Source organism: Sinohyriopsis cumingii, chromosome 3, assembly GCF_028554795.1.
Source record: "Sinohyriopsis cumingii isolate HCF-2022 chromosome 3, ASM2855479v2, whole genome shotgun sequence".
NCBI classification, from domain to species: domain Eukaryota; kingdom Metazoa; phylum Mollusca; class Bivalvia; order Unionida; family Unionidae; genus Sinohyriopsis; species Sinohyriopsis cumingii.
The window spans coordinates 66,636,870-66,650,848 of NC_142963.1; the positions used below are offsets into that span (position 1 = coordinate 66,636,870).

Here is a 13,979-nt window from a genome sequence, read left to right on the forward strand (position 1 = left end):
CAGTTCACTAATAACACTCATTTTTGCAACATTTTAATGGAATGCAGGTGGGATTTGCCCTGACAAATTATGGTGAGTTTTAATACATGTCAAGACCCAATTTTGTATGTCTTGGACCTCTTGTCTTCACAGAGGCCAATACAGTCAGCCATAGTGACACTAGCAGAGGTGGGGCTGACATCAGTTGTTCGGTATCATACAATCAATATTGGCATCTTCATTTGACATGGATCCCAATTATTTTGTTAAAAATCTCATTTTTTTTCCCCGGTGCCAATAAGCCCAAGTGTGCCTGTGTTTGCTCGGCTTGCTGACATTTGCCTAAAAACCAAGTACAAAAGCAGTGGCAAAGAAATCTGAGTTAGTGTGATGCTTCCTGTAAAATGTTATTCAGTGCTGTCAATTGAATATATTGAGAAAACAATTCCTTTAAGGCTTTTCTTTTTTGTCTTAACCCCCTTGCAAAAATCTTTGTGCATATCTGTCCATACTTCCTGACCATCACAATCTCAAACTCTCTTGCAAACACATCTAGACCTGCAGTTTTTGATGACCTGCCATAAACGTGGAAAATTTTATGTATATCATATGAAGATGACCATAGACAAATCACTTTGCTCATGCAGTTTTTACAAGAGTTATTGCCCATTTTGACTTGTAGCTGAATGCAGTGTAAATCACTGCTCCTTTGATTTTTTAGTTATTACCCCTTTTGACTTGATGCTGGATGTAGTGTATGACAGTCTTATAAACAGCACTGTAATGAGATTTCAGTGGATTGTCATGAGACTTTGTACATGTTATGGTATTCATCTAAAGATGCATATACTGACAAATCAATGTGCCCCTGCAAATATTTCTTTGTTACTGGCTTTTTGACTTAGAGACAACTTTGCCATAAATTTTATAAAAGTTATGGTACACATTTGATGATGTGTGTGTATATATATATATATACAAATTACTGTCCATCAGTAACTTTTGCTATATTTATTGCCCTTTTCTGTCATTCAGATGAATACAGTATATATGGCAAAATCTTGCGAGTGCAACTAGTCTTGCAGTTTATGATGGATCCCTGTGGATATTTTTTTTTTTACAGCATCAACATTTGATGTGTATAGGTGCTATCTGTACAAATTTTTAGCCCATTTGGCAGTGTGGATGCTGTCAGATTTCATCAAATTCTTTTGAGCAGCCTTTGAGAAGAAGTTATCTAAGTTCTTTCTGTTTTATTATTTTTTATAATTATTTGATAGCAGCTATGCATCATTTGTAAAAAAAATTTTTAAATCTCTTTATGCAATGATGTTTTTTGTCAATATTTGCTCAGATTCAGCTATGGGATTTTGAGATTAAGTAATTTTAAGTTTTTTCTATTGTTAGTAATGGTGGCTAGACATTCTTTTTAACATATATATATATGAAAGACTACATGCCAGCATGCTGCTCTGTCAAACTTGGTGAAGTTATGTTGAGCTGTTTGTCAAGTTGTTGATCAGTTTTGACTATTTAGTAATAGTAGCCTTTCTGAATGACTAATCTGTATCAAATAAAGAAGTTTTAAAGGCCTTTGATGCCAGGATATTTTTATTTAAATTATGTGCAAATTGGTCAAGTGGTTTTTATGAAGCTGTAAATGGATGACAGATGGTTCATATGGACAAAGGACTATAAATAAGCTCACTTTAATTTGAAATGTCAAATCTGGACATGTACAAAGTACCTGGATATACATATTTAAGTAATATATTTTTCTTTTCATTCCTCTAAACTAAAAATAGAAGCAAATCAGATTATATAAGAATAAATGGTGACCACATTTATCTGCTCATTTTCCCAAGAAACCCATCAAAACTCTAACCAGATTTTCCAGCAGTGTAGTGTCATTTCTGATGATCTGAAGGAACGATTTCAAGACTCTTCTGATTAAATTTCTCAATACCTTTTCAGATCAGCCCATTTAAAAGCAGTGCAACGAATTAATAAAAGGCATTTGAGGTAGTTGACAATTAATGCATTTACCATTGGTGAAGTTGTAACCTGATCAAGCCCCAATTTATGTCAAAAAGTCTTGACTTGAGACATTTGATTGGTCAGTTTTAGGCCAGGCATTAATTGTAGCCAATAAGACTGCTGGATTCTAGACCAAAGTTTTAGTCCTGGCTCAAGTTCTTTTGGTGAAATACTGATCAGGTGACGTAAATTGTGCATAGACAAAAGTGTAGTAATATCTTTCCTTCTTACTCTCTGCTGCTGAAGATGCAGTGGCCAGTAAATAATCATGGAAAATTAAAGTAGTCAACTTTCACGAACTTTATACATCAACCATGTTTAAACTGTCCAACCATCATGTGAATTTTGTTTGCCTTGTCAAGTTTTATGCTTTCTATGTCAAGGAACCTGGAATCCAAATGAAACAAATTGTGTTAGGACATTTCGAGCTTTTTTTTAGAAGACTAATGTAATCATGTGCAAAGGGAAAATATAAACTAAAAACTTTTAGAAAGAAAACCCCGAAAAGAATAGAAAATAAATTAAACAGTCCCTTTTCTTGTGTCATCACAAGGCTGGTGCAAGGCAATTAAAATTACTGTCCCAGACATGTCTTGGGGAGGAAAATATATTCTCAACAGTTTTCAATCAAGAAGGTAGTTTAAATTTAACCTCAGCTGGTCACATGATATGTATGCCTTTCATATGACAATACAAAGTTTAACAAGGTAGTGAAATTGCAACAAATACTTTATTTACACCTCAAGATAATAGAATGATGATTGTTACATGCAAATGCAGCTTTACTTCCCACACGATTACAACATACCAGCTAATATATATATATACACTATATCACAACTTCTCTGAAGTCAAAAATTACATATTTATCTCTCTCAAGTCTTTCTTCTAAAAACTACAAATACCCAGCAAAAAAACATGCCTCTCAAGTCGACTGAAACAATAAGCAGAAATTTTTTTACTAATTACAACGGAGCAATACTACAGGAATGAATCCAAAATTTACACACATTTTTGCAGATCTATGCGAAAGAAGTTATATTTACTTTTACAAATTTTATAAAATATACAGAAAATTGTTACTTTTATTTCTGCAAAACTCAATATCACATCAACTGATTTAGCTAATAAAGCAAAATCATACAATTATTGTACTCTTCATTATCCATTTTCTCAAAAACAAGATACGATGTAAGTGGGAACAATCAGTTCTCAATTTGATTCAATTTTTAGAAAAAGTTAAGTCTGAACAGCAACTAAAAAGCTTCTTGAAAGATTAGATTATGGATCACAGATGTTCAGCCATGAAATGCAAAACTTATAAAGGTTTTCAATGGATGGAGCTATTTTGCCAGATTTAAAACTAAACCTTGCCAAGGTTCATGAACAGATAGAAAAGAGTAGTAATACATGCCCCTTCCACATTCGTGCAGATCATGCAAGGTTTATGAGACTCCTTCACGAGTACTGTATTTGAAGATCATTCAACCAAAGTATAAAATGGGATCATGTAATCCATCTTATGTTTAATACTAGCAAGAATATGATGTTAGTATGCAGATCATGCAAGGTTTATGAGACTCCTTCACGAGTACTGTATTTGAAGATCATTCAACCAAAGTATAAAATGGGATCATGTAATCCATCTTATGTTTAATACTAGCAAGAATATGATGTTAGTATACGACCAAAGAAAAAGTGAAAACAGTGTCATAATCTCAGCTGCGAAAAATGGTGAGCCATTCAGTGTAACTTTGTATGCCTATCACGTACACTTCTGCAAAAAAGAACTAAAACAACTACACTGCTTGGCTGTAACAAATCTACCACACTTTCTGCTGCAGATTCCAACACCACCCCTACCATAACCAGGTACTCACTCCACTCTTCAGAGTGACCCAGGGGTGATAATGCAAAATCTGTTGCATAATTGTATCTTCCAGCATGCATATACTTGTCCTAAAATATGGAATTAAAATTTCTGTAAATATGACCAATGTAACCCCTGCCATGCTATCCCATGTCAAAGATAACACCCCTCTTGCAGATGGTCATCCTATGAGCAACAAAACAAAAGCATACATTTTCATTAATTTCCACAAAGTGGTAACAGATGACTGGATGGATGCACAGATGTAACAAAATACATTACACTTTTAGAAAAGCATGGGAATAATTATTCCATACACAGCCTTCTAAATCCTTCACACCTTACTTTCCTCGAATAAAACGTAACTATAAGGGTATTATCAGTCACATGCATGTTTCATTGTTATTTTAATGAAGCACAAAAATATCAGAGACTTGTATCATTCTAGAAAAACACCATCATGTTCCTCTAACCATTTCAGTTGTATTACAGACTGATGCCAAAAACATCCTTAGAAGTCCTGATACAACAAGTCAGTGAAGTCCTGATACAGCGTAAATCATTACAAACATAGACAAGAATATAATGCAATCATAGAGCGGCTCCTCAAATTTTACAACAATTTCACACATTTTTTGACTTGGCACAAAGCTATATTGCCAAAATACCCAAGAGTTTGATTCATAGTTTTGGATGATGTATTCTTTAAGAAAAATGTAATCTTATCATTATTTCTTGCTGAGTTTTGATTAGCTCTTTAAAGAATTGATATTATTTTCATAGGTAATGATGCCAAATAATAGTTTGCTGAGTAATGGTGCAAGATATTAGTTTGTCAAGTAATGATTCCAATATGCTGTCAAGTGGTGCCTAATGTCAAATTGTCAAGTAATGGTGACAAACTGCATGTATCTGAAGAACATGCATGAGGAGAAGCATACTACAAATTCAAGTTGTTGATCTACATGGACTACAATTTGCAACTTCTCTATCAAGATTACTAAATAAATCAAAGATGTAGATATTATCTCAAGAGAGTAATTAAAACATACAAACAACAAAAACCAATACTGTCCAAACAATATCTATATAATAGTAAAATAATTTTTGCATAACAAGGAAACATTTATAATAGCATAAAACTCTTGTGGAAAACCCACAAACATTATGAAGTGTAATGAATTCACATTAAGCCTTCCTTGTTCTACATAACAAAAGACAATATTTCCACTAATTTAGGGATAAAATTAAATCTTTTTAATTTCAATAAATTATGTTCATTAAGGATACTAAAATATAAGAATACAATAAAGATTATTTTGCCACATCATAAAGACAACCGTAAAAACAAAAATGTTAAAGTGACTGATTAATATATTTTCCTATATTCCATGTTTACTATTAGTTTACAACATTTATCGTGCTATAATATTTAAATTATACTTCAGTATGATCTAGAATAACAGTTCATCATAATAATAAATAACAGTAACATTGAATATATTCATGGAATGAATTACACTGAAGAATGAGCTAACACAAATGTAATAGAAATGGAAGAGATGAAAGAAATATACCATATATATACTTACCTTAAGTCTGGTCCAACTGCACATACTGAGATCTGCCATCACATAATGTATGTGCAGATCTGGGTCTATGCAGTTTGGAGTAATAAGTAGTACACCATAGACAATGATATGCTGGTGTATTATTCAATGGCAGATTATGGTCTATGTTGTTTGCAGTTGGTCTTGACTTACAGGTATATACGGTAGTGATGTGTGAGCTATGTAAAGCCATCTTCCATCAAACATTGCCATCACTATACACTGTTTGGGCCTGAAAAGTCTTGCACAAACCTTCCACTATGACTCTTTGTTAACAAGGGTTCTAAAGAACAGTCTTTCTAGCAACATAATGAAAAAGAGCTTGATTTCCAATCACACAGGTCAAACAGGAAATTCTGCCACATCCATGTACAAATTTAAGGTATGTATAGGAATATTAAAGTATCAGTTGAGTCCATTAACTGATAGAAATATATCATTCAAAACAAATCTAATATGGATTTACACTTTTTATGAACATAAAACCATAAGAAAAATGATTTGTATTTCTCTTTCATGGGCAAACACAAACGCTTAACCTAAGCCAGTCATATATGAAAAGTTGAACAATGACTTCTAAATAGGTGTGGTGCAAATGCATACAATCATCTGGTTTAATGTTTCAAACATGAAAAGTTAAAACACAAAATTTACCCCAAATCAGTGAAGCTTGAAAATTGGTCACAGTGACTTAATTTTGTACTAAGACTGTAAACCCCATTAGGATGCATCCCCTCAACAAAGTTTATGATTCTAGGAACAACAGTATGTAAATAAGGCACCAAAAATTTTAGTAATCAAGTGTATGCAAACACTTTGTATAATGCAAAATGTAGGTCACAGTGTGCTTCTTTTGTTGTATGGGTGTGGCACTAAATAACACTCATACAACAATCCAGTTTGATGAATCTAGCTTGAACAGTCTTTTAGAAATAAACCTATAACAAAGAATGTAACCAAAGTCAGTGAAGGATAAAATATGAGTCACAGTGAACTACTTTTTTTGCAGGTGTAGTACTCTTGAAGATTCTACAAGATTTATGAATCCAGTTATAACTACACAAACAGTGTGCAAAAATACCTGAGCAATTAGCAAAACCATAATCAGAATGCACAAGTTATGTACATGTATGTGCAAAGTTTGCCCCCTCCCCTAAGTCCCCTTCCCAGGGGTTAGTTACTAAGAATCCCACTCTAAATTGTTGCCTAAGACCAAGTAAAAAACGAACTGTGGAGATGAAATGAGGCTATAGTAAATGCTTTTATGTGTGGATGTCAACATTAGAAGCTCTCCTTTACTTTGCATAATTGTGGTAAATAGTGGATGTACTTCTTGTCAGATGAAGATACCATCAGTAAATATTTGCCAATTTTTTTTCTTTTAATGGCTGTGGGTGGATTAATAAGCATGGGCCTATCAAATAAGGTATGCAATTGTGGATGTAACTAGTTAAGAGTATACGATTGTATATTTTGAGCAATCATGAAACAAATATATCATTTTAAAAATAAAGAGTGCTACATTCAATTAAAAGAAAAAGAAAAACAACAAACAAATGTAAAACAGCTGACAATGGCAACAAACTGTGTATGTAAGAAATCAAAAAATGTGCACAGATCTGAATAAAAGATAAAAATAGAGAATGTAGAGAACAGTGACAATGAAATCTGAAATTTGTTTCAAATAAATCTTAATGAAAGAGTATGAGAAAATGGCATTGAGTAAACATTCATTTCCACAGGCAATAATATATTTTGTTCTTTCACAGGCAATAATGTATCATTCTTTCATCTCAGCCTTGATCCTCCCAAGATATTTAGAAATTTTAACAAGTGTCACCTGAAAAATTATCCACGAATTTTATGTTTCCAATTTATCTATTTTAAATCATCACCTTTTATTGGTTTATATCAGTACTTTGTCAATGAGAAGTGCCATTTTTAGAAAAAGATCTCAAGATTTCAGGTCAGTTCCAAAATGTTTACAGTTTGCCTATCAAGGTGAAATGTTTAATAAATTCATTATTTCTCTTTTTAAATGAAAATATTTTAGATATATCAATTTTTGATAAATACTTAAGTGCTTAAAGTCAAATTCTGAAAATTCATATTGATGTAAGTAAACATTATATAAACAATTTGTAAAATATCTATCCAAGACAGAATCAAGGATAAATTATTCAAATTCTGAATATTCAAGTATACAAAATCATTAAATATGTCTTATCTTGGTCCTTCTAAAGAGTTTTTTTTAAAGTTACTGTATCAATTTAGAAATCCGTGGGAGTCTCAAAAGAGGGAAGCATGTACATACTTGTGTGTCAAATACCCACAATCAAAACTACTGCTCTGTGCACAACAATATTAACCTTGAGCTCCCTTGATTTTTCCACCTCTAAATTTGTTGCCTTTCTTGCCTACCACAAATAAAGCCTGTTGTTTAATACATACTGCATACTTTACAAACACAATCAAATTTCTGACATTTTGTTACTGGCATGAAAGTGGGTATAAAATGATAGTGACCCCTGTATTTCTATGAACATCAAAAGTATTCAACTTAACACCTTCTAATGCCATCAATAAAATTACCCAGCATGGTATAAGACCAGTAAAGTGAATTTTTCCTTTGTCTTTTTGAATTGGATACCATGTACCGTATTTCATGTTATTTTCCGTACACAAAAAAATAATTATTTATTTCAGTGTACAAAATATTATAAGTAAAATAAATAAATATCTGGCGGTACTGACAATACTACGAAAAATAAAGGGATCGTACCTGAACAAGTTCTGAGGAACACACACTACTTGACAAACCAAATGGTACAAACATACAAAGTAAATGTATATTTTCTGTCTCATTCTACTCTCAACTCAAGAATCTAATTACAATAAAAATAAAAGTACTAAAGATTTTTGTTGTTATTAGTGAATGAGAGAGAGAGAAAGGATTATGTCTCAGTGTGCTTCATTTAAAGCATATGTAGCTGTTATGTTGTGTAATGTTGGCAGAATGATTAAAATGGTTTGAACATGTATTATGGTAGTTAATGGTATTATTTATTGGTAAGTTGTACGCCATGATATGAGAGCACATTGTCAAGAAATTAAGTGCAACTTGTACTTTTACAGCAACAATAATCTCATCAAATTGCAATAAAAACACCAACTTAAAATCATGTTTTAGTTAATGCACATGCATATGTGTGTGAGAGAGAGAGAGAGAGCGAGAGATGAAACAAAATTTTGTCAGTGTACAAGACTATTTATTCAGGGTGGTTTTTATCTGTAGCTTTTGCAAAGAGAAAAGTGACTGTTACCTGATGATTGTGATAATCCTCATGTATTACGACCCTACCATATTCCATTATCAATAAACACCACTAAATCAACAATTCATTCTTGTTTTAATTATGACGTACATTGTCACAACAACCACATGGCTATGAAGTGTTATTTACACGGTAATTAAACATGCTTAGCAGTCCTGCCAACCCTGATGAGTCCGTCTCAGTAAGGCAGCTGTATTTTTTCCATAAGACTGACCAGTTTTCAGTAAGGTGTAACAAAATAACAATAACTGCTATTGTAAACCTGGAAAACATAATTAAAAGTTTGACGCATCGACGATAAACATTATGTTCAAATAAAAAGTTTGTAAAGTACGTGTAGACTTTATTTACCACCAGTACAGTTGTACAAACTCTAGTTCCAAACCCTATGCAGCTCAATGGCTTGTTGCTATCTCTCAACTTGACATAATTCTTGAAAATTCTTTTCCATTTCACATGAACATGGCAATCGTATCTCCTGCCATGACATACTCAAATTGGAATGTGATGTTCAATAAACGTAATTGTGTCATTTCCAGCTTTTATTCACAAAAATCTGAATACTTTTTTTGTTCCTCTGTGTTGATTATTAACACTTTTCTAGAAGCTTATTTTCCCTTTTGTCTTTGCATGCATCACTTTCTGGACGCCATTTAAAATTTTTTTATAATCAACAGTTGGATCATGCAGACGCTTCTCAGAAACAAACAGGTGCAGTTTTGAGCATCGGGGGTGCCGCTGTAAAGTTAGTATGGTTCCCTGACTAATTTCACTAGTTCTAAGATGAAAACTGGATCCAAATAAAACATGGAAAAACCAATTATTTGGATTTTTCGGCAACCATCATTTTTCTGCAGTTTTTGCTACTATGCCAAAAGTCCGTATTTTAAGGGTAATTTTCGTAAGACTTAAGGCAAAATCATAAGAGTTGGCAGGTCTGACTTAGCGCTTTGGTTATTCCAGCTGAAACCAGATTGAGTGCAAAAATCGACAGAAGAGGTCAAATCAGCAAGGCTGCCATTAGGCTCTCTTTAGGGAAATGAAAATCTGTCAATGTGCTATTGAAGCCATTGTCCATACAGCAGATGTTATAAGGACAAGCGATCATAGGCATTACTTGTTATTCAAACTCCCCAATAAAAATACTAGTGGGTATCATAGAATAGATCTGCAATAAAATCTTAATTATATCCAAGTCAAAACTGAAAAAGCACTTAAAAGATAGTATATGTATATATACAAGAATTGATTTAAAGGAGTCCATGACTTTCATATTTATGATAGAAAATGACTAGGCTTTTATATTTTATGTTTGTATGACTATAATGAAACAATAAAAATATTTGACCAGTGGTCTGTGGTCTTCACTTTAGCATGTACTGCGATGTAAATTTTGTTGGATAAAAAATATCAAAGGTCTTCTGAACTCATTTTAAAATGCACGTGGTGTTTTGTTACGGTGATGGACTTAATAAGGAGAACTAATTAACGATAATATTTAAAGGCATGGTCTGTGAAGTCCTTTGTCCATTTGTTAATCAACACCAGTAGATATTATAATGGCAATAAGATAGCAGGATTTTTTGCGGGGGTGGGTAGTCAGTCACGGCCAGGAGAGTTAGTATAGCAAGCAGTCTGAAACTAAAACTAATATTTACTAAGCCTTTTGAACAGAATCTTGTGACGTATTTTCAGCTTCATTTGCACGATTAAACATGTTGGAATTTAAATACATATTTGCATTATGATTTCGGGGAGGGTCATGTGACCCCCCTAACCTATGTTGCGGGCGCCCACGCTTATGCATCAATCATTGCATTTTCTCACTAATTAATTAATTATTAATTTTTGTAAAAACAAAATGGCAATACACTATTTTCAATCTTTTTTGCAAGCCTAAATCTTTTTAGTAGATATTTTATGTTCAATAATTTAATGGATTTTTTTTTGAAAAATACAAAGTGATATGTACGAAAAATTATGATACATTTAAATATGTATTATTTGGATAACTGGATATGTATGAAAAATTAAAGGGTACAAAAAAATACATGAAATACGGTAAGTAAGATTCAAGTATAAAAAAATGATCAACTATAAGAAAGGTTAAGACACATCTGAACTAACCTACACCTCTAAGGTTATGGAATAAGGTACCTTTTCTGATCAATTTCCTTGGATGGTCATTTTGACTTCATTAGCTCTCAAATTATTCAAGGTAGTAACATATACACATTGCAAAGAAATTTAATACTCAAAATAACTGAATAATAAATAAATGCAACATCCATGCTATAGAATAATTAGGCTATAATGACTGTTTTGTAGAGTGCAGAATAGTGGAACACTGGAAAATGTGAGCTCAAGACCTTTGAATGATCTTACACCCATTCTCTTAAATTTTGATGTTTTTGACAAGACATAAAAATAGTTTTTGTGAATTTAAATTGTTCTCTACTCAGAGCTAATGTAATAAATATACATTAAATTGTTAAAGTTTTGTCTGATTTACATGTACATTGGTGTTCTCAGGTTAGATCCACATGAAATGCTTATCAAAAACAATAAAGGTGGCACAACCATAATATATATATAATGAACAATTAATGAACTTGACCTGCAATGAAATATGTTGTATAATGACATTAGATGACATGCTTCAGGTATCCTTTCAATATATACACCCAACAAATAACTTACACATTGCCATAATCAATTCTACAGGTAATTTAAATTTATGCAGCTAAACCCGACTTCACATTCTTCTGCCTTACTCTGACTGTACGTTTTTCATGCTGTGCAATTCAAATTTTTCATCCATACAAATCCATTTAAAAAGGTCTATGGGATTAGAATTAAAAATCAAACTTGCAGCTAGCAGCAATCAGAAAAAACTCATGAAAATACAGGATTTTGGTCTTTATCTTACACTTGAGTATTGCATGATCAAATAATATTTTCCAATGTTTTATTTGTCTTGTATTTTATAGCTAATGAGTGTTTCAATTAAATAAACATATGTATAAATTTCTTATACCTAAATTGTTATGCACTTGTCATCTCTTACCACAGAGGAGTTGCATGCCAATAAACCACACAACAACATGGAATGTGAAAACAGTGAAAATAATGAGCAGATCTAACTTAAACTTTTTTCAATTACTGTGATGAGGCTGACAATTGACTTAACATATTAACGTCGGTTTACACTATTGGGTTTGCTCACTTTTTTGTATTTTACATAAAATAATTATCAGTAAATTTTTAAATTATAACCATACTTGCATAGATGGTAATGCATTAGTAATTATAATAAATTAGTTCTACATTTGTTATAAGCATGGAGACATTGCATTTTGCTTTATTCAATTTACTCTCATGTAAACATTGTCAAGTAGATAAATAAAAATTGTACTTTTGGGGGGTTTGTACTGTGAAATCTTTTCAAGTACTGTTAGGTTATTCAAGCAAACCATGTGTCTCTCAAAGGAACTGATGTTCTACTGGCCAAAAAGAATTTCCAGGAATTCAAGATATGAATTTTTTTTCTTTCCTTTTAATGGCTGTGTACTGAAACTGATATTCATCAGCAATAACAAGTTGTTCAAATTATCAGCTGTGGTGGAGATACTCAGTTTTCATTGAGGACCAAGAAAACATCATTAGGGCCAGCAAGACATCATAAAATGTCTACTGATGGAAACTCCATGCTGATATTTCCTTTTTGGAGGAGTAACAATAACAAGATTTTCAATAAGCTAATGGTGGCCAAATCATTGGTACCATTTCTATTTAGGACCAATCAGACATCAAAATCATCTTCAGTGAAAACAACATGTGATATGACCATTCCTTCATGATGTCTGATAGCATTATTTTCTTTTAGAATGAACAAAACATAATGAGTTCTTGAGTTAAAAAACAACAACTTGGGTATGGCTATTCATTTAGGAGGAATACTGGTAAGATTTTCAAGATGGCTACTATATTGGCAACATTGGATGTGCACGTGGCACCATTTCATTTAGGACCAAACAGGCATAAAAAGTCTTCTGATGAAAACCTAATCGCAGTATTACTTTTCATTCAATAGGAGTAGCAATAACAAAATTTTCAAGATGGCCAGTGTAGGGACCATACTGAACATCAGATCTACATGATCTTTATTTACAATCAATCAAAAATCATAAGAATTCAATTAGTGAAAAACCCATGTTGATACGACCATCCATTCAGAAGGAGTAGTGAAAACAATATTTTCAAGATAGCCATTGTGACGGTCATACCAGACACCAGACTGGCACCATTTTCATTTAGGACTAACTATACATCCTAAGATGTCTTCTATTGAAAACCATGCGTCAATATGACTTTCTATTCAGAAGAAGTGGCTAGTGATATCAAGATTTTCAAGATGGCTTTTGTGGCAGCCCTGTTGGCTATCACAACTGCACCATTTTTACCTAGGATAAAATAGACATCAGTCATTTAGTGAAAATCCGAGTTTGATATGACCATCCATTCAGAAGGAGTAGAGATATTATGATTTTCAAGATGTCTGTGTATCACCATTTTCTTTTAAAACCAACTAGACCATAGGATGAAAGTGATTGCAAAGTTTCATTGCAATCCTCCAAATAGTTCTGGAGAAGTAGCAATAACAGACACATATGGACAAGGAACATATAGGTCATGGATGGTCACTAGGCAGGGTCTTCCTATACTACTATAAAACAATGATGTGAAACTGGTTCAAGAGACTTGCATCCTTAATGTAGCAGTTATGTTTGTTAAACCCTCTGGATCTCAAACAGCTTGACATTCGTGTCATACCAGACTGGTGGGTCCACATTTCTGTAAAACAAGAAAAATATCTGGTATTATGAAGCTAAAATATGATGTAATATAACAAATATTTTCAGAGCTCTGTAATTCTTCAAGATATAAAATGTAATTATTGAGATCTGAAAAGAAATGAATTATCAATAGAATTCCTGAAAGTAGCCTGTTTTTCTTGTAAAATGTAGTTTAAGCCAAGTAAAAGTAATTTTAATAATGTAATACTTACCTGCTACTATTGCACTGTTCTCTTTTTTTCATGGCACTAAGTCCCTAGTCCAAGCTAAATATTCTCTCTTCCAATTAGTA

The 13,979-nt window shown here is 32.6% G+C and overlaps 1 protein-coding gene across 2 annotated transcripts in view; it reads right to left on the minus strand.

Annotated features, from left to right (window-relative positions):
* Positions 1 to 2,727: 2,727 nt before the first annotated feature.
* LOC149803015 (protein HID1-like) overlaps positions 2,728 to 13,979 on the minus strand; it is a 76,940-nt gene continuing 65,688 nt past the window's right edge. For both annotated transcript variants that reach the window (XM_089952570.1, XM_089952569.1), the window contains one exon: positions 2,728 to 13,685. In XM_089952570.1, the coding sequence (XP_089808696.1) occupies positions 13,622 to 13,685 (64 nt within the window). In that variant the 3' untranslated portion in view covers positions 2,728 to 13,621. The remainder of the gene's footprint in view (positions 13,686 to 13,979) is intronic.